Consider the following 21,684-nt stretch of genomic DNA (forward strand, 5'->3'; position numbering starts at 1 on the left):
GGTATACTAGAACAACATAAAAGTGGATGAAATTCCTATCCCTAGCTTCTTCTGGGTGAAAGCAGTCCAAAATCACAGCAGTTCAAGCAACATGGAAATACAAAAGGCAAAAGTAAAAATCAAAAGGAACTAAGCCTAAAGATGTCATCAAATTGTGTGTGTCAAATTGAATTTTCAGCCAGGCCTCAGTGTGTGAGGCACTTGAGGAAGGAATGAGCAAGCATATAGACCTGCGTGTAAAGATGCCAGAGGAGGTTTCCCTAAAAATGGCATTTTTACTGCCAAACCAACTTGTAAAAGCTTCTAATAAACAGCTCTCCTAAACTGACATGTAAGAATCTAACAACCTGTTAAAATGTCAAATAAAGAAATATGCTGACATTTACAATTTTGTAGCTGGCTATGTCTATAAAAGCTTCAATTAGGGATAAGTCTTTGTTTAACTTCATAATTAATGATAAGACCTAGGTTTCCAGAATCTATAATGATGTGACCTGTAAATATACCTGCTTAGGTTTAGTGTGACTGCTTGTTAAAGAAAAAAAACCAACAACCCAAAACATTAAGGCATTTCTGGAGTGGTTGCACCATTTCATCAGCTAATTGTTTCTAGTAACTGGTAATGACAAGATTAGTCCCTCAGGTTTTGTTTCTGGAAGCCTGTTTTTGGTTTTTATTTTGCTTTGTTTTTTGGGTTACAATAGGAGCAGTGTGCTGCCAATACTGTAAACCAAGAATGCTGTACTTTTCCTTGAAGAAACTGTTGAACAGACTAGAAATTGGATTTCAAACCCAAAAGTGAGTTTTGAGAAGCAGCATTGTGAATCCCATGCACAAGTCAGGAAAGGGTGAATTAGCCCTTCCCATTTAGATTTGGGATGACTCCTAGAAGCAGATAAATTACTCCATCTCTTCTTTTAACTCAGTGACAGAACTGTATGAAGAAACTTTAGAAAGCTCACCAGACTTTCCCCCCTGAATAGGGAAAATGAGGCTGTTTTGTTAAACAGCTTCTTTCTCAGGGAAAGAGTAGGTTTGGAAACAGTTATTCTATTCCCATGGGCACCAGGTCTAGCCCTGCACAGGATCCCATGCTGTGTGTCAGCTCTTCAACAGCCATTACACGGCTTAATGCTGAGACACTGATTTCAAAAACTTCTACCAGCTAAACCTGCAGATACATCTGTTTGTGCTTAGTGTGACTGCTGATTGAAAAAAACAAATGAAAAAGATGATATCCACATCTTCAGTCATCCAAAGCCAGAAAATGTAACTATAATATTGAAAGCTACACAATTTTATATGATAAAATGATTATACTAAGTTTGGGGTGTTTTTTTTTTTTAACCTTCATCCACATGAAACAGTACTTAATATTTGAATGACATCTTAAGATGAGATCTTATGTACAATAATAAAATGGGAAAAGCAGCCCTCTAAAAAAGTAGCCATGAAATAAATCTGAAGGCTTCTATTAAAAATACAGTGTAGATGCATTTATAAGACCATCTCATGGAATGTAAATGGGATCAGCACTGCTAACAAAAGGAAATGTTTGACCACTCAAAAAGAATGAAGGTGACATGATTTGTCACCAGGAGATGTAATTAATAACAGGAGAACATACCAAACTCTGTAAGGGCCCTGTTGGGGAACTGCATGCAGTTTTTCATTAAAACAAAGAAAAAAGGGGGGATTAATGAGAAAAGGATTTTTTACTATGAGTAGAGCATATTGTGCTAACATTCAGTTCTCCAGGGAGAGAGAAAGGAGGATAAGGAGAGAAACCATAACATTCTTACGCATTTGTCACTATTCATTCCGTATTTTCCAAAGCTGCTCTATAACACAGCCTGAGCACCCAGTTAGTTAGGTAAGATACGACTATATGAATAAACCTTTATATATAAGATGTCAGATTTTTACTACTTAGCCTTTGATAAAAACGATGATAACTCAAAGTAGGACACAAAGTTACTGCATACATGAAACCTAAATAACCATTTTAACTAAGATTATTAGTAAATTGGCACATAGCCTTGCATAGATTTTTTAAAAAAGATGATGAAGTGATAAGGAGTGGGTAAAGAAAATCAAATTATCAAAGCCTTCTTTGTGCTATGATAGCAGACAAAAAGCAAAAAAAAATTTAAATGAAATACAATGGCTTCATCCACAAGAAAGCTAAAACAAAACAAAACAAATTACAGCTAATGTTAATACATCTATCCTGCTTTTTAAGTTCACTCAGAAGACTTCCAGAACAGAAACTAGAGAATATACTACTGTAATATTGGAGGACAAAACTTGAGGAATTTATAGGATAGTTAAACATAATGTATAGCATGATAAATAAGCACAAAATGTAATTTAAACTGCGTTTATCAAATGAAATTGAAGGACAAAGAAGTTCTTACCACTTAATGAAATCAAAGACTACGGCTGCATTCAGTGTTTTGGTTTGAATGTTAAAGAGCATGGATTGACCTTACAAGAAAATATCTACAGACATACACGTTCAAACACACACATGCTCTGTAGGCACACAACAAGCAAATTAGGCAGTGGAAATCTTAAAGACAAGGCAAAATTAGTGAAACTACACTGGCAGGGCAATGGTAGCCTAACTACATTTCCAAGGCCAGAACCATTCTATTTTGCTTTCTTCATTAAATCCTTTGCAAAACAAATGACAGTTAATGGGAAAATTGTTGGCAATCAACTGGAAAATATAAAGTGTACTGCAACAATGTCTTATTCCACCTCACCCACCTTTTAAAATCTATGCCAGAGGGGATATTATAATAGGATAGGCTACGTCTTGTATCAAGGGAAAAAAATGAAGTACAGAAAACAGAACTACTCTCAATAGGATTAGTCTTCCTTATCCCATAAATACAAGAAATCATCTTCCTTTGTTTCAGTGTACACTGAAAAAAAAATTGAATACCTAAAGTTCAAGTTGCAACCGTTTTGGAATCCTATATGATTTCTTTTTTTATTTTCTTCCCTTCCAAAAATTTCTATATAGAAGCCCTAACTGATTGAGAAGGCAAGCACTGGCTAAATTAACTGCACAAGGTGACCTACACAAGGTCATTCCTCCATTGTCATTCCAAAAAATTCATGGCCAGTTTTAATTAACAAACACGCACATATACATTGATGGATTTTATTTTGTTTTATATGGCACTATGGTTCATATGAAATATGCTCTTCTGTGCAGTGCTTGTGAGACCTCATCTGGAGTACTATGTCCAGTATGGGCTCTCCAGCACAAGGAAAGGCATTGACCAGCTGGAGCGAGTGTAGGGGAGCGCAGCCAAAATGGTGAGAGTGCTGGAGCATGCAACGTGTCAGCAGGGGCTGGAAGGATTGGGACTGTTCAGTCTGAAGAAACCAAAAGGAGTGACCTAATTGCTGCCCTCAATTTCCTAATAAGCAGGCGTAGAGAAGATGAAGTCTGGAGGTGCAGAGCAAAAGGGCAGAGGCAATGGTCACAAGTCGAAGCAGGGGAGGTTCCCATCGGATACAGTCTAGGCTTTTATTCTGGACACTCTTACGTCATGTACTTAGATTTTTCCATTTGAATGTTATTCCCATCTCACCTGGAATTCAATATGGAGCCAAAATATTATCCATAAAAAAGAAATTATACATAAGAAATGATATTTTAATTGACAACCAGTTTCTGGAATAGAAATGACAAATGACAAGGACTACTCTATAAATTATTTTGAAGTTAGACTGAAATTTCAGTTTTCTTCTTAAAATTTTATGGTGGTTTTTATAAAGTTCTAGAGAAGACCACTGTAATTTGGGGAATTCTGAATAACAGAACCCTGTATACATGATTAACTTCAAAGTATTTTCATTTTGATTACTGCACAATAGTTCCTCTTACATGATAAGTACATACTAATAGCAATTAAAAAACAAATACATAGCAACAAGAATAGATGATGAAGTTACAGAAGTGGGGTAGCTTAAGAGAGAATAAACATAAATGTTATATTTGATGTAAACAGAATTCTACTAAGCATCTCAAACATCTCAAATATGAATCAACTCATATATAAATCACTCAGACTGTATCCGTGTATAATGGGATTACTGTTCATACATCAAAAGCATGACATTTTAATTTATATCATCAAATAATTACCAAAGAAAGAAATTACTTAAATGGTAAACATGTCAGGATATGAATGGATAAACACATTATGAATATAGGTTCACTTAATTTCCACACACTTGACAAAAAATTGTGTTCAGGATGGAAATCATGCAGGGTAATACTTAGATGCGATTTAAAAATGTAGAGGACAACCTGCAAGGCAACAGGGCAGACAAAACAAAAACCTTTTGCTTAATTTTCTACACAAATTATTACTTATGACAACTTGACCTTCCAGCCCACAGCAATAGGTGTGACAAAGTTTATGGGGAGATGTAATACCTTTCATTAGACCAACAGATATAACTGGGGAAAAGAGACGAGGTTTCAGTCCTAGAAGTCCTTCTCTCCAAGCTGTGTTCGATGATTTGAAGCTGCTTCCAAAGGTTCCACAGCTTTGCATTGTATTTTTCTTCCCCCTCTCTGCAGGGCTATGAAAAGCACTAGTACTTACACCTTTATGTGAGATTTTTTCCCAAAGAAAAAAATCCCAAATCACACCCATTTCTTCTAATGTAAACCAAAAATGCTAGTTGGCTGGAGTAGGTCAGGGAAGTAATTTCTGCCATACTTGCTGTAGATGTGCTTCAAGACCCGGTGCTGAGACACGCACAGCTCGGGAACCAGCCAGTGCTCAAGCGCTGCCCCAGCACGAGGAGCCTGAAACCCCTCTGCACCCTCAGAGGGCTCCGGCCACAGCGTGGCCCACGGCTTCTGCCTTCTGCCGCGGGGCCACCACAACGGCTGGAGCCCGGATGATCTTTGGACCCAGCTACCTAGTTCAGCTGCGTGGAGGTTTTTTTTTTTTTTTTTTTTTAAGCTTATTATGGTCACTATGACATAAAACAGCCTGAGTAAGGATGAGAATTTTGATCAGCTTCTCTTAGTGAAAAATTTCCGTCACCTCGAGTTAGCTGACATTAAGCGTACAAGTGCTCTGCAGCAATTTCACTTTTACACGCAGGTTTCTCCCTGGCAGCACACACCTATCTGCCTGACGACTGAAAGGGAACCGAGACCTTGTGAGTAAGATCGTGGAGAGGGACTTCACAGGCAAGGGTACAATTTTTGCTCTGCCAAAAACACCTAGTGTGACTGTACAAGTCACTTAATATTTTTGCTTCAGTTCCCCCTTTTCAAAATCCTTCAGAAATTTTGTACAGATAAATGCAGTAACAACTAGGAGGAGTTTGCCTACTAACACGATGCGGAGCCATACATAGAAACAAACGAGAACATATTTTATTTTGGGATTCTTTTATACTTGGCTTGTAAATGTTGTCAAACTAACTGTTGAAATTAAAATTTTCTATGCTGAGTATGCATCACCACTTTTTTTTGAGGTTTAAGCTTACATATTCCTGCCATTTCTGAAGAATATGTTAAGAAAAATGCAGTTTGTCTAGATAAGCAGGTGCCATACATTAGAAACAGTCAAGTTCCCAGTGATCATTTGTTAAGGCAGAGATGGAATATTATTCTAGTGTCCTGGACATGTCTTTCATCCTTATAATATAAAATTGACTCTAATCTGATCACGATTCAAGCCTCTGAGGGGAGGAGGGGGGAAACACGTTCATCCTCTATAGAGATTTGCTACTGTGAACAATTTATGGCACTTTCAAAATCATTTTACAATGGGACTATAATATATCCCCGCTTACATACAAAGAAACTGAGAAACGAAGAGGTTAAGTGACTTATTTCTGAGTCATTAGCCAGTGGCAAACTTGGAAAAAGACTGCAGTTCATTGCAGTGCCAGTCCAGTGCCCTCTCACAGCTGCTCATGTTGCTTGTGAGAATAATTTGAAATGTTTGATTTGAACACAAAATGCTAAAGGGAGCAGAGGCAGGCAGAGAAGGGTCAGGGGCAAGAGGGTTGATAACACCAGAGCACACTCCTTTCAACAGCCAACCTAGAATTACTCATTCTCAACACTCCTTTGATGTGAGGGAACAACTTTTAAATCTGGTAGTAGGTGGTTCACATCCGGGATAATAGCCTACTCCTGCCCTGAACCCACACACAGACAGCAGGCACAGCCCTGAGCTGCTACCCTGCTCTCATGCCAGCGTTTATACAACTCCCCGTAATGAGAAAACAGGTTTCTCTTCCTTTTTTTTTTTTTTTTAAAAACAAGTCTTGGGAATTGTTCAAAAGAAAAATATGTACGAACAGTTGTTGCAAAGTCAAATATTAGCATGTTATAAAAACTCCAGATTGAAGGCTGTCTTAATAAATTAAGTTCCTATTTTTGATGTGAATGCATTATGATACAGTTTTTACAACATTTATTGAGACACCTTTCACACTACAACAAGAGAAAGCAATGATGATATTTTGGATGAAGTCACCAATGTGACCATTCTCCAAAACACCTGTTTATTTTTTCCTCATGCTTTTGTGTGGATACACTCTAAAAAATACATTTAGGGACACTAATGCAAGTGGCAGTATTTCCAAAGAAATGAGTAGCAGCGCTGCAGCAGCGCGTGCTGTAACCTGAGTTCCACCTACACTCCCGGACGTATCTTCCCGTCAGCGGCTGCAGCCACAGGCAAGATACCGGCCTCGCCTGAACTCTGGCACCATGTGGCATGGTGGTTCTTGTTCAACTCAATATTTTGGAGATTAAGTTATGGCACAACGTGTTTAGAGAGCACAAGTATCATAGAATTGTGATAACTAAGACTAAGCATACAGAACGAGCTGCGAAGAGCAAGGGTCACATAGGGCAGCAAGAATACATCTTGTCACTTCCTTAATTCTGGGGAGCAGCAGCAGCGAGCTGAGGGGGGAAGGCTGCGAACAGGCGATGCCGAGAAGACAAATGCGCTTCTTGTGCTTTTGTTTCAGTCTCAACGCAGAAGTTTTAAAAAGTGAAACCTTGAGCAAGACTAGCAAAGGAGCAGGCTAGACAACCAGAGAATTGTAGACTGGTAACGCTGACTTAACTTTCAAAAAAGGAATTGGAATAACTAATGAATCCATTTATAAACTCCTAGAAGCTAATGTTATAAGTGTCGTGGGACATGAATTTGTTACATTGTAGAAATGCTGAACATTTGCTTTGTCAAAACCAGTGAAAAAACAGTGACTAAAAGCTATATTACAAGCACATAAGAAGCTAAAATTGATGAACAGAAAAAAGAAAATACATTCTGCACTCAGTTTATTATCTTCCTAGGAACAGCTCCTTTTTTGTCTTATAAGACAAATATTTGTGCTTCTGTATGGCAATCATTTATAGGTTTACTTTCTGAATAGGCAATTTTGAAGATTATAATCTTCTCAACCATTCAGTCATGTACATGTAAGTGACCAACTCCATCAATTTAGGAAATAAATCCTCCCCCAGGTTCTTCCCCCCACTGCTCAGAATAGCTATTATTTAATGACAGCAAATATTAAAGCTTCTTTTTCAAATAATAATTTGTAAATAATAATTGTATATAATTATTCATATTTGGCCCCATGTATTCCATTTTAATAAGTATTAATGTATATATTTATTTATAGGATGTAAATAAAATACAAACTCTAAAAAGACAATTGTGTAATTTAAGTTTGTTTCACTTTGTTAATACTGGTTTTACATTACTAGGTCACTATTTGAAAATATATCATAAAAATTGCTATTTTAGAATAAAAGCAAACAAAACACATTTTAGATCACACTAGCTCTTTGGCTTGATTCTATTCAGAAATGGAAGATGCCACATGATTTGAAGCTTAGTCTAATAAAAGCTTCTAGCGCAGTTAGGCTTAGCTTCTCATTTTGTAACTTAATAAAAGATCGTAACATGTCTGGAAAAGAATGTTGATGCATCTGATGTACCGACATATTTCAAATCATACTGACAATATGAAAAAGTGTTTATCTGCTTAGTGTTAAAATTTAATTCTCATCAGTTCAGAATTTTTTAGCGTCAAAGTGAGAAAATGTACAGACTTCCCTTCCTTTTATTTTTCAAATACTTAATTTATAGTGATTTTGATGTAAATTTTCAGACATGATAATTTAAAGGATGACATATAGCATACCTTAAATGTAGAAAGTCCATAAAGTCTCGCTGTGTGAACAGTCACTTGGGAAATACTTGTAATGTTAGTTATAAAATCCTCAAGGTATTTACAGGCTTGTTCCAGGTGTGTTGTGTTTATGATGATTTGAACAAGCTACGAGAGAGAAAAAATTCCTGTAAAATGCCTTTTTGTATCACCCACTGCCACCTGATTTTTTAAAGGGTTACTGCTTTCAGCAGCAGTGTTACTAGAAGTTAATTACAGTATTTCAGGTTATCACTTAATAACTGCCAATTTTCAAAGTTAGCTTCCAAATACCACCAAAAAGTAATAGTACAGTTTACATAGAAATTATGGCATTTAAAAAATGAGGATTGCAACCACCTACTCAGTGAAATAAATTCATTTGATATTTTAGAAATAAAAAAGGGAAAATAATGGAAAAGGTATTACCAAAATGAAATCACTAATTCCATACCACAAAAAAAAAATCAAATTACCACAATTAAAAAAAAAGAAAAAATTACAAAGATGTCTTCAGAGTAAAGCATTCTGAAGTTAGGAAATTTCAAAAATGAGGTTGCCACTTTTTTTTTTTTTTAAACAATGGTAACAATCTGCTGCTATATGACATTAATCTTTTTACAAGCAGGACATGCATTCATATTCATTCACAAATTACACCACACAGGTAATGGGCAGTAACTGAAACATCAGTGCACCATTTCTTAAATCATCACTGCACTCTGTCTGGCTCCCATACTGTTTTAGTGAACACTATTTTAATGCTAGGTAAAATAAGAGATTTCTCTTTTAAACATGTTTCTCATAAAACATATTGCCTGGGTAACTAAATACCTCAAAAATATTAATTAATTTATTTTCATATCCTTGCAAATTTCTGTCATCAGTTTTTAAAAATGTAAAAAATTACAGCTCAAAAAAACTGTATGTCTTGACTCACTAACATGGCAATATATGATTTACAGAGATCTTTCCTCACCTTCTTTTTGATTTCACCTATATAAGAGATTCTTGCAGTTTAAAACCAGCATTTAATATGATCTAACACAGCTCTAATGGCTGCAGTTTAACTCCTCCTCAGCAGTATCACGCATCATCTTTCACTAGGTATCTGCTGACTCCTAACATTGCATGTGACTGCAGGGAACGTTGAGAGAGGAACGCACTGTCTCGCTCCCTCTTTTTCTGTCCAGCAAACACAATGAGACAAGAGTCCTGACAGAGAAACAGCATGCACAAACCTACCAAAATATTTTATTGTAATTAATATAGAAAAAAGAAGTTGCATGTGTTAGAGCGAACTTCAGACTTTAGATTTCTTAATCTGGCAGCTTCATGTGAGGGAGATTCCCCCCCTCCCCCTGCCTTTTCTTTTTTTAAGGGGGACAAATAAACTCAATAATGTCACGCTATTTGCTAGAGAGGAGCAGAACACACTGAACCATGCACCACGTGCAATCTAAGCAAGAGGAGACTTGGGCCAATTCCCCACGAGCCTTTGTTTGTCACAGAGGAGACAGACCTCGGTCACTGTGGTCTTTCCTTCAGCGCGCATCCCGACGGAAATACACCTCCAACCAGAGCCAACACTGTAGCGCTGTCAGTTATGGAACAGACTACTTCCAAATATCACTACCTTTTTCTGCTTCATCTTTCATCTCTTCAAATTTTCAGTTTTGAAGCAAACGTTACCATTTTCTTACACGAATCTTAATAGTACACTATATCTACGTTTACAGGAATATGTTTAGCACTAACTGTTTTAAAAAAAACAAACACAGTTTTGAGTATGTATTTTAAAACTTACCTCTGTTAAACCTATATGAGGTTTTTTAATTAGATTCTGTAAACAACTACTTAGAGTTCTGGTTAGCAGCAAATTTGTAGATTTTCTGAGCATATCATCTATTTCTGTTGAGCTGAAAGACAATCACATTTTTATAACTATGCTGTATACGACAACATTTTGACATAATTTTTTTTTTTTTATGCATAGCAAACTTTTCATGTTCAGAATTCCCTACGCGCATTTAATTTCTGGTAGCAGCAAGTGTTCTGCTATCTATCACACACAATACCTCTCTCACTTACTAAATTATCCACTAACTGAATTTCAACACTGAAGCAAAATCTGTTATTTTTAGATTTTGGACATGTTTATTAACACAGCAGTTAGGAAAGACTTACTTGTGCTTTTAATGAGTTACTATGGAGGTCAACATGCACTCATTAGTACGTGTAAATTATAAACAGTATCAATTAAGAATGTGTGAAAGAGAGTCATTTACATCTTTAGCAGTGAGGAAGTGGGTGACCAGCAATCAATACCTCCCAGATTTCAGATCTACAAATGTTATTTTATGTAATTAAAACCAAGCCTTTGAGGGGCATAAGGGGAAAGGACTCAGGATGTTTTCCATTAAGAAAAGGTGGCAGGGAAGAGGGAATTAGTATGCAGCCAGTACATTTTCTGGCAGGAGAAATCATTACTAAGGAAACTCAAAGCACAGACAAGGGAAAGCCAGGTTGAACTACTCAGGGATGCAACACAATTATTTCTGAAATAATCAGTACCAAGTTACATTTTTCAAATTTTACATGCTTTGTTAAATAAAAAGCTCTCTAGATTATTCAAATCAGTCAATACTGTTTAAAAGTCTCACCAGTGTTTTAGACTGTTCACTATGCCAAGCTATCTTCATCCATATCCATTCATATATATATATATACATACACACACACACACATACACACACACACATATATGAAATGTGTAACAGAACTAGAAATCATGTATTAAATATAAAGAATTATTCATGGAAATTATGAAACAAGCATATCTAGCAAGTACCCAGGAAGATATATTTTCAATTTACTGTATGTTTTTAGGGCACATGGAAGTTATAGATTACTTTATACTCATACTCCTGGCATTTAAAGCTTACCTTCGGTGAAGTGACTCTGAAAACTTAAGGCTTGCATAAATAAATTCCTTAACCTGGATATAAATCTGAGGCACTGACTGAGACATTGGAAGTTTCTTTGGAAAGCACTGCTGTGAAAACAAAGGATAATATTATGTTACATTTTAAACTTTGATTCTCAGGAGAGATTTGTATTAAATACAACAATTCTAATCTGTTTAAGCTTTTCTGTTTTTCATCAAATATAGGTAATGACATGGTGGGCATGCTTTACATCTGTTTAAATAGCTTATAAGAAAAATGTAATGTTATCATTTATTTATATTTAAAATAAAATTCGAAGACTTCAGGTAATTTAAGATCCTCTTGTAGAAAGCAGTTTACAAACACACATTAAAAAACAAGTCTCAAAACACTTTCAATCTGAATAGAAAAAATAAAAATAAGTGGGATATGAGGTTCAAAAAATGTTTGCAGTTTGCCAAAGAAAACAGCAAAGTTGAATATGGCTGAGATTTTCAAAGCATCTTGAGAATTTTTAGACATGTATATTTATTGTCATATATTTACTTCCTATAGTTGGTTCACAAAACTAAAGCATTATTTACATTCTTTTTCATCAGTTTGGATGAACATGTTTTGTAAATACTGGTAGTCTGTAAGAACAAAATCATGCCTCTTTTATTTCATTTTTAAATTTGATATTGTATTTGGGGGGACAAAGAAGATAATGCAATTCAGTTAAATCTACAGACACCAGATAGACAGTTCTGCATTGAATACATCATACTTGAAATCCCCCAAACAATTAATTTTCTGTTGACTCTATGACTAATGCATGAGAAAAATAATTAACAACTGGTATCATCCCAGGAGAATTTTATTTTTTCAAATAAAAGCATAATCAACAGCAGATCAATATTGTTGTATTTAAAAAAAAACAGATTATCTTGACATTCTTCTAACCAAAACTTTCATTTAAGATTTGGCAGCATGACAGATACGTGGTCTAAGTGCCAGGCGTTTGTACTCTGTTGTGCCATTCAACAGTGATAGAAAATATATCTTAGCAATAAGACTTATTTCAAATATGTTTTTGATCGTCAGATTTAAGCAATGAATTTTTATAGATTAAACAAGTATGATCACACACAACTATAAGGATCCTCACAAAGTCCTGTCAGCAGGGCTCGAATCTCAGCCTTTAGCCATTCAACAATTTAAGAGAAGTAATTGTTTATCCTCTATAGTGGCTGGCCAATACAGAGAAACACTGCATTCCTTCTGCCAACAGACTAACTTAGAACAGGCAGCAAGAGAAAAACAGAGATAAAAGCCAATTGCTTAATTTCTGAATGTACAACAGAAATGCAGAAGTTAGATGATATAATCAAACCATGATAGCTTGGCACATTCAATCTGAACAGCAGAATGCAGAAAAAAATATATTTTGTCCGGTCAGGTTTTATTTGCTAAATTAAACATTTAGTAGGTTCCATTCACAGTTCTGCAGAAAGTGCCTCAAGCAGCTCCTATGAGAAACTTACCTGTAAAACTGTGAGGGGGATTCATCCTAACTTAGAGTTAAAAATTAGATACTTACTAATGTTAGGCTCTTTTTTAAACTAAATGGAGAGAAACAGGCATTTTCAAAGGTACAATTCATCTTAATCTGTAATAGGCATCGCAAATGCATCAAATGAATTAGCCCTCTGGGGTTTTCCTCTACTCTTTTCTACCAACTATACAGGATCCTTCAGTGACTAGCTGGGACTTACACATCTAATTATTTTTTCTTTACATCAAAATGTAGATTAAATTAACCCACCCAATAGGAGCTAATAACCTCCCAGTGCCTTATAGGCCTGAGGCAACAACAGAGAGGTGAAGTGGATGAGATTATAAACAGCAATCAATAGAAGTGATGCTGGAGCATTTGTCAAGTTTTTCTTCCATGCGGATTCCCTGCTATCTAATAAAATGTCAGGTAAAACTTCAGTCTTTCAATCAACATGGGTGCTTAAAGATTCTCTCTCCTCTAGCTCACTGCCTATTTGGCAAAACTTGATTATCTTTGAGACCCTGCCCCTCTATTAAATTTGGTTGAAGTCAACTAAACTGGCTCAAAGATTGCTAGGACACAAGAAAAAAGCCACACTGTCTTGTTTCCAGTGATGCCCTAATACAATACATCCTGCTTAACATACAGGTTTCAAAGTTCTTTGTAAATATATGTAAAAATCATTATCCCTGCTTTACAGATGAATTAGCAGGGGCAGAAAGATGTGAAGTGACTTACCCAGAGCCACACAGCTGGTCAGTGACAGAGTTGGGAACAGAATCCAACCTGATTCCCAGCTTTAATCTCAAGCTCACTAGACCAAAAACTAAGTATCAGTCTGAGATTCTGCCCATAAAATATCTACAAATCAAGTGCTGTTCACTATGAAATAACAATCTCTTTCTGTGTCATTAAACAAAATGAAAATTGATGGGTATACAAAATATATTCTCCTTCTAGTGAAAGACAAGCTAAATGTTTTTGTTCATCATATATGTTTATATATATACACACACACACAAATAATATACACATATGCATGCAGATACATCAGAGTGAAAGCGAGAGGCTAGCAGATAAAATTATTTAATATGATTTTAAAATCTCTGCAATTTATCAGCAAAATCATCATGCTAAATAGTATCAAGAGTACTGTAGACTTCTGATACTGTAAGGGGTTTTCTTATGTTGGTATTATTTTACAATAATATGTTACAATGACTAAGTAAATTGATGGAAGAAAGCATGATAAAATAACTTCAAGAGATAAACAAGACATGATAGAAAGCAAAATACTATTAAAATCATCACCACAGAAATGTTATTTTTAAAGGATTGTTAAAGATAATCATATATGATGCTCTGTAAACCCAGCAAGTGCTTTGGAGTCCTATTCAATAATCATCATAAAACCCACCTTTAATTTTTCATCATCTTCACTGCAAAACTATTAATGACATGGAGTTGTTACAGTTGCCTGGTAAATCCCTGCTGAATTGCAGAATTAGAGTATCTTTTTACTTTTGCAGGTATCTGTAATGGTGGATGTTGCAGAAACCAGTTTCCCACTAAATCAGTTATTCCCACTGTCTTGTGGTTCTTAGTTTTAGCTCCTCTCCACAGACTCCATCATGGGCCTGTTATCTCTTGACAAGTATTACCAAAACCTTATTTGAATAGCGGAACATACTAATCACCTTGCTGTGACAGTAGCTCTTAGCGAGAGAATGGCTAAGGCTATACAAGACTATCCTGTTGGAATGCTAGTACTGCAGAATTATTTACAGTCCCTTTGGGTTTATTTTGCCCCAGATATCTCAACACAAATAAAGAATTTACAAAGAAAAATAGAGAAGTTGTTTTCTCTGATAGGTCCCTGTTTATTATTACATATATATATTTTAATACTACAGCATATAACACACTTTGAGTTACTAAATCCAATATCATGAAATAAAATTTAAGTTAACTGTAATTTAAAAAGACTGCTTTGTAATTAAAAACTGTATTACTTAATCAAAGTGCATTTTAAATTTGTTTATAAAACAATGGGTCACATTATTCACTCAGACTTCAGAGCAAATGACTAGAGCTTGAATTTACATATTTAGCAATGACTATAATTACCCATAAAGAAGATGATTTAGCCTCTTAATCTACCTGGCTTTTCAAACCTTTATTACTTTTTAATTATAAAAATCATTACTGTCCTAAAGGTCCTTAATTGGATTTCGGCAAGCTGTAATGATATAAAACTTTTTCCTACCTTATCAAGTTCTGGATCTTGAAAAGGAAATTTGCTTATAACTATTTTGTATTCCTCTTCATTTGCTACAGGAATAGGGCTGTAGTTGTCTGCTTCAAAAATATCCCTGGTCAAATAGTTAGTGAAGTGAAAAAAATTAGGACATGTATTAACACTGAAAAATAATGTAAATAAAATATATGTAAATTAATAATAAATTTTATTATCACATTTGGGTATGCAGCTTCAAAAAGTGATGAACTGGAACAACTATAATCTCAGAAATCCAGACTAGATGAATTTGAAAGTACCTTTTATACGCTAACTTTTTATACTGAGTCTAACTCTGGGAAAAAAATAGATCATAACTGAAAACATTTTAATATGTATGACTCAAAGCATAATATGGCAAAGAAAATTCAGATCAAGTAGTCTGCTCCAGGGTTAACCATAATGAGATACTTGTAAATTATGTTAGCCTATACTGTGCCTACACTAAAGCAGATATTCAGACTGTCTAACTTATGTAGCACAACTACACACAGTGACGATGATTCAGATACCTCAGGTAGGCATGTGGCCACAGCCTAATTTAAGTACCCTCCAGATGACTCTATTAGTCCACTGATTATATTAGGGGCCTAGATAACGTAAAATCCTTAGACACTAAACTTAAACGATTAATTTATTTTATTAACATGTTCTGCAACACAATATAATTTTTTTTATGGTAAACAAAGCCTGCGCTTTTAGAGATCATACCCTATGTGCAAAGGGGCTTTGGAGTACAGTCGCAGGCTGCCCTACTCCTGGGTTTACAGTTTGCCCAGTCAAATGCTTCAAAGGCAGAGATGGAAGCCAACTTGCATTAAAAGCTCCCTCTTTCTGGCAAAAGAACAAGACGACTTACTGGCAATGTCAGTAGTTTGTTGGGGAGATATACGTATCACCTCAATTTAAATATTAAGACAACGCAAATGAGGAACCTAATGCCCCATTGTGATAGCCTAGGGCGATTAGGTTCCCAACGGAGAAAGACGGGCGCCTCTCTTCTGGGTCTTTCTCCAACAATGCTCCTTTGCAGAACCTCCCTCTCCCCATTAACTGCAGAGCAGTCTTGGACAGCTCTTCTCCTAAACATTAGTTAGGTGTGATTAATACCTTAGTCCTACTTAACCAGGCCTTCACATACAATACTGAGTTAACCAATTCTTCCAGAATTATTACTCTATCAAAAAAATGTGGGGTAGAATAAAAAGAACAGATGCAATGAAAAAGGCACAATTATTTTGAAACACTAACCTGAACAATCCAGACCACTTTTTAAGCAATGTTTCATTGTACTGGTCTCTTATCTCAAATAAAAGATCAAATAATCGATTGACAGGAAAACCATAACCCTAAGGTATAAAAGCGGAAAGGATGGGTAATTCAAGAACTAATACACTCATTTCTATCGCATCAATTCAAGATATTGAGAAGAGATTTCTTATCCAGTCTTGTCACTTTTATAAAACAAACTAGTACTTTAAACACCCCACTACTTTCAAAAGATTATATATTAAATTCTTACTAAATACTTCATGCTGTGTTTCCAGTTTTTGAGCAGAAATTTGTCCTATTTCTCTATAACATTTTAACTTGCTATTTATGCATAAATTAATCTGCTTTATCAGTACATCTGTTAAATATTGTAAGAATAACTTGCCAATAACATTCATTTGATCTTCCAACTAGACATTAATGACAAATGGAATATTATTCTTCCTAAAGATCAGAAGTAAAGCATTTAGGAAAGAAAAAAAATGCATACAAATTACAGAGCTAACATTAATTTGGCATAGATATGGATGCTAACTGCATTGCAGGGATTGGTAATATTGAAAAGCAGGAACCAGAACAAGAAATACAGATATTTTTATTATTTAAAATATTACTGTGTAATTCTGTTCTTGATTCATACATATGACTTCAGGGAAATTCAAAGCATTGCACATACATATCTAAAAGAAAAAAATGACTGTAGGTATTTCAGCTGAGTTACTAATATAATACCAACCTGCAAAGTATCAGCAAACACTACAATGAGATTCTTCAGTTCCAAAACAAGGTCAGGATCACTGCAATACGACTGAAAGTGAGATATTCTGGTTTTGTTAAAGTATTTTAAAATCTTGTACATATTTTTTTAAATAACGTCATAGAAGGGTAAACTCTCCAGCCTTATCCCTTTAGCTGACTGTCTTTGTAAAAGCAACTTAGACTCAATTGTTTTCACTTAGTCCAGTTATATATAAGTATTTGTTCAATTTTTATAAGGACTATCCATGCTATAAAAGGTCAGAAAAAGTAAATGAAAATATACTGTGCAATAAACAGAAATGTGTTTTACCTAGATTCAAAAGCAGCAAATTGCACTTACTCTAATGGAACACAAGCACACATAAAAATGCTTTGCTAAATCAGTATCAGAAAGGGATTTCCACAGGACACGCTTTTGAACACCAAGGTTAGATCTAACCAGCATTAACACTGTGCCACCTCAGACAGTTTCCCAAATGTAAGGGAAAACCCTATAAGAATACTTACTAAACATGTATAACACTCAAATTACAAACTCAGTTGTGAAAAGTCACACATCTAAGTTATTTAGTCCACTAAATGACTGATACTTAGTTTTCAGAGGCGTGGAGTCATATAGCTACGGTTTATACCTTTGCTTCACTATTCTGAATACTGGATAATGCCTGTTCTGCCTTTCTTTAATTTTTGCTCTTGGCCTAATCAAATAAAGTAAGAGTTTGGTTTACAAAACCTCAGAAGACAATATATGCCTATTTAAAAACTAGTCTGTACTAGGGTCACATTTGGAAGAGATTAATGTGACAGAATTAGTTTTGATGAGAGTCATGGATTTTGAGAAGAAATAGTGATCAATTGTACGGCAAGACATTAAAGAGTTCTTTAAATTAGAGATTACATAATTTTTACATCTTAAATTATCATATTTTTACATAGAAGTATAAATCAGCATTAATATACAGCCAGCTAACCTGCAAAGCATTTGGCTTAAAAAATGCCGAATATCTCTCAACTTATTTCAACCTTCTGAAATGAATTAAGGACTATGAGAACAAAATCTCATGTACCATTGACCAATACATTTCCTTGAGCTTAAACAATAATTGCAATCTGATTTTCCTCTATTTTTCCTAAGTATATATGAAATGCAAAATACTCCTCAAATTAAAAATCAGTTGTAAAAAAAAATAACATGAAAAACCTGCTATTAGCAAACATTAAAAAGAGCAAGATAAAACTCTTCCATTTTTTCCTCATACTAAAAGTTATGCCAAACCAGACCTTACTGGTAAGCTCTGAAGTAATTTACTAACAGTCAGTCTCAATGAACAATAGTATTCGATTGGTTATCACAGAGGAATCAGAAACAGCATACAGATACGCAGCATCAGTTGAGCAAAGAGTAGAAGTGCAACTTTAGGATACACACTTTGAATATACTGGAATGTTCAGCTAATGCAGAATTACATTCTAAAATCTGTGAAGATTTTTGTAGTATCTTTACTTCAACATCAAGTTGCTACATTGAAGAGGTAGCTCCAAGGGTTTTGCCGGTGGAGTTTATTTTGGAAACAGAGCATTTGGAATGATAATTAGGAACTATTTCCTGGTGGTGCTTTCAGTGCTGAACTATTCAGTCTGATCTAATGAAGAGGTCAGCTGAGACTAATGAGGAAGGATTGCAATAATAACAGCAGATTAACTCTGCATATTCTAAACTGCTGGACTAAGAGAACGTTTGGAAGACCCAGTGAGTTGTAAATCAGTGGAGGATTATGCAAATAGCCCATGGCTGTGGATCACAGCCTGATACTGTTGGGAAAAACAAAAGCTTGGCAGGCTCCCTCCCAAATCTGAGCAATTTTTAATCACAAGGGGAAAAAAAAAAAACATGAGGGAGGTGTAATTTTTCAGTTTGTTTTTATTATAGTTTTAAACACACATAGCTCTTAAGTGAATGGATTTAAATTGTATTATCACTAAGTCTTCTTACTTACTGAATGGGTTCTAAGGACAGCAATGATCTTTGAAAGGGCCATGTTCCAGAGTTCATCGGTATATGTTCTAGTTACCAATCCTTGGGTTACATGTAAGATGTGGTCTTCTACTACAAAGAAACTAAGACAAAAACAATACTTAAGTTAAAAAGTTATTTCCAAACATTAGAGCAAATTTTGCCCTTTCACACAGAAGTATAAATCAAACCCTGCCCACGTGAGAAGTGAGACTTTGGTGTTCTGCTTTGTCCACCATGAAGTCATAACGTTAAAAGCTTGTTTTATGACAGTGTGGCAACAAACTTGTAGCATATGGGAGCTTTTCACTGCCCAGATCCACCACCCACATGATTTGCACAGAAACTGAGTCTTGCAGAGGAAAGTTTTGGGAAGATGGGTGAACAGAGGACGGTTAAGAATCAGTATAGTAAAACTGGAATAAATCTCCATTTAAAAAACTTACCCTACAATTTGACTGAAGTATCTTCTATAGCCTTCTACTGTTTCATGCTTTCAGTGAAAAAGAAAACAAGTTTAGGAATAAAAATAGTACTAAATATTAGGTACAACCCAAGTCAACGCAAAAACAAAAGTGGTGGTTACCATGCTTGATTGCGGCTGCAGAACTAATCTTGCTTGTTTCCTTCTTTGCTTTCTGTAGTAATTTTCAAATATTTCTCCATCACCCTAAACCAAGACAAAAATAGTTAAAACAAGAACATTCTCTCAGTATGAAAAAGCACTTCTGAAATTAAGGGTAGAATCTTCTCTGTTTTAAACTACAACCACATATTTTGTATTTGTTCCATACACAGACATGCAGCTGAGATCAACGAAATTTTGCATGCATGAAATACGCAGAGATTATCTTTTTTTTTTTTTAAGAAAAAAGAAAGCAGCTTACAGAATGTACTGAAAAGAAAAATTCTGCTCATGTGTCTACACTTTGTCAAACAATAGTTATGTGTTTTAAACACATTAAATGTAAACACATGCGTAAACACATGTATGTATGTTCTAAAACTATGGTCTTCATACTGCAGTAATTTTTATAGGTGAGATATTAATTACTGTTCTATAATGGAAACTCACTGTTTCTTTAGGTTATTCAAGAAACTGAATGCATCATAAGTTAGCTATAATAATGTTTTTGTGATTATATTATACATCTCAATACTGAATGCATTTGCTTTGCTTGAGCAAAATACATGAGAGTTATACCTAATATTTGCTTATTTCCTTTGGAACTGGTAAATACAATGACTTCAGATTTGGATTTTTCTCCTGTCACAGTCCTCAAAATACAATATCCTCTGTGCATAATGATTATATTGTGAGGAATTCAAGGGACATCCTAGCCATCTCATTAAGATGACCATTCAGTGGAAACCATCTGTCCATTTGAAATCAGTGCTACATTGACTCATCTACCTACTGAATGCAATGTAATTTGCATGCAAGCAGAATTAAGCAGCTTAGCATTTTTAAGGTTTGTTTTTACTTCATGAACCTATTATTAGATTAGTGCTATTTAGAATTCCATTACTTGGGCTTCCAAAAATCTTCAAATAAAAATATTATAGAGACTGCACATTCCTAAGCCAGCATTACTTATCTAACTCCTTTATGAGATGTAACAGAGAAAGTTTAAGTTTAGTATATTAAGTTCATACTGAATATTTCACCATATTTAAAAATACTGCTATTCCAAAAAGCAAACCAAAAAAAATGCTTGAAACTCAGAGATGCACATTTACTACTACAGCTTATTACAGCAGAACTTTACACAATGTATTATCATTCATACTAACATATTTATCAGACATACTAACCAGTCACCTCCAGCCCAAATGTGCAGTGCAGTTTTCAGACACACAAAGACATTATTTATTCTGCTTCCCATACCACATTTCTACTCTGTCCTAATAGAAGTGTCTCAAGTGGAAAAGAATAGCTGTTCTTCTCAAAAGAACACACCAAAAATTGAGATTTAAACTACCTGGTGACTATTTATACACCATGCTATCCTAAGAAGTTTCATAGCCTAAAGAAAGGGTACTTGTCCATAACTACAGTCTGCCTGGTGTGTAGGTACCTTGTAATCACAAGGCTGCAATCACAAACTTCCTTCATAGTGACTGAAGCTATGGAGTGCTCTGAGGTCTGCAAAAGCCTGCTTTCTTCTGCAATACGAAGAAGCAGAGTAGAAAACTAATGTTCTGTGTTAAAAGATAACATTTTCTACAGCTTTGTAGGAGAGAGATAATTCACTTCTTAGGCGACATTTGCTTGTGAGAGAAGGTCTTGAAGCAAAAATGTAATGCATAACCACCTTTTATAACCTCCCCACCTTTGCTGTCATCATAAAATCCTCTAAACGCCAAAACATGAAGAGATGGTTTACAAAGGGAAGTAAAGGAGAAGGACTCCAGGAAGTGGTTAATGCACAGCTCTCAATAATCCTATCATGGGTTATTAATCAGATGATGTCGACAGGAAAGACAGAAGCCCTTTTCTGAAGGCAACAACAATCTTTTTTCCAAGGGGCTAAGCAACTCTGATAGCAGAGAGCCAGTAAATCTGGAAACTGGCAAACTTTCTTTCTGTGCAAACCCATACAACCCATATACCATCAGGATTCCTGAC

At 35.2% G+C, this 21,684-nt stretch overlaps 1 protein-coding gene across 8 annotated transcripts in view; it reads right to left on the bottom strand.

Moving 5' to 3' along the window:
• The window catches only part of EXOC6 (exocyst complex component 6), a 108,517-nt gene that overhangs the window by 50,248 nt on the left and 36,585 nt on the right, over window positions 1-21,684 (bottom strand). For all 8 annotated transcript variants that reach the window (XM_026066671.1, XM_026066664.1, XM_026066662.1 and 5 more), the window contains exons 9-17: window positions 19,642-19,725; window positions 19,502-19,548; window positions 19,039-19,159; window positions 17,019-17,090; window positions 16,262-16,359; window positions 14,981-15,086; window positions 11,175-11,284; window positions 10,037-10,148; window positions 8,224-8,358 (exon numbers count right to left, since the gene is read on the bottom strand). In XM_026066671.1, the coding sequence (XP_025922456.1) occupies window positions 8,224-8,358; window positions 10,037-10,148; window positions 11,175-11,284; window positions 14,981-15,086; window positions 16,262-16,359; window positions 17,019-17,090; window positions 19,039-19,159; window positions 19,502-19,548; window positions 19,642-19,725 (885 nt within the window). The remainder of the gene's footprint in view (window positions 1-8,223; window positions 8,359-10,036; window positions 10,149-11,174; window positions 11,285-14,980; window positions 15,087-16,261; window positions 16,360-17,018; window positions 17,091-19,038; window positions 19,160-19,501; window positions 19,549-19,641; window positions 19,726-21,684) is intronic.

This window comes from Apteryx rowi, unplaced genomic scaffold (assembly GCF_003343035.1).
Source record: "Apteryx rowi isolate R43461 unplaced genomic scaffold, aptRow1 scaffold_246, whole genome shotgun sequence".
NCBI classification, from domain to species: Eukaryota; Metazoa; Chordata; class Aves; order Apterygiformes; family Apterygidae; genus Apteryx; species Apteryx rowi.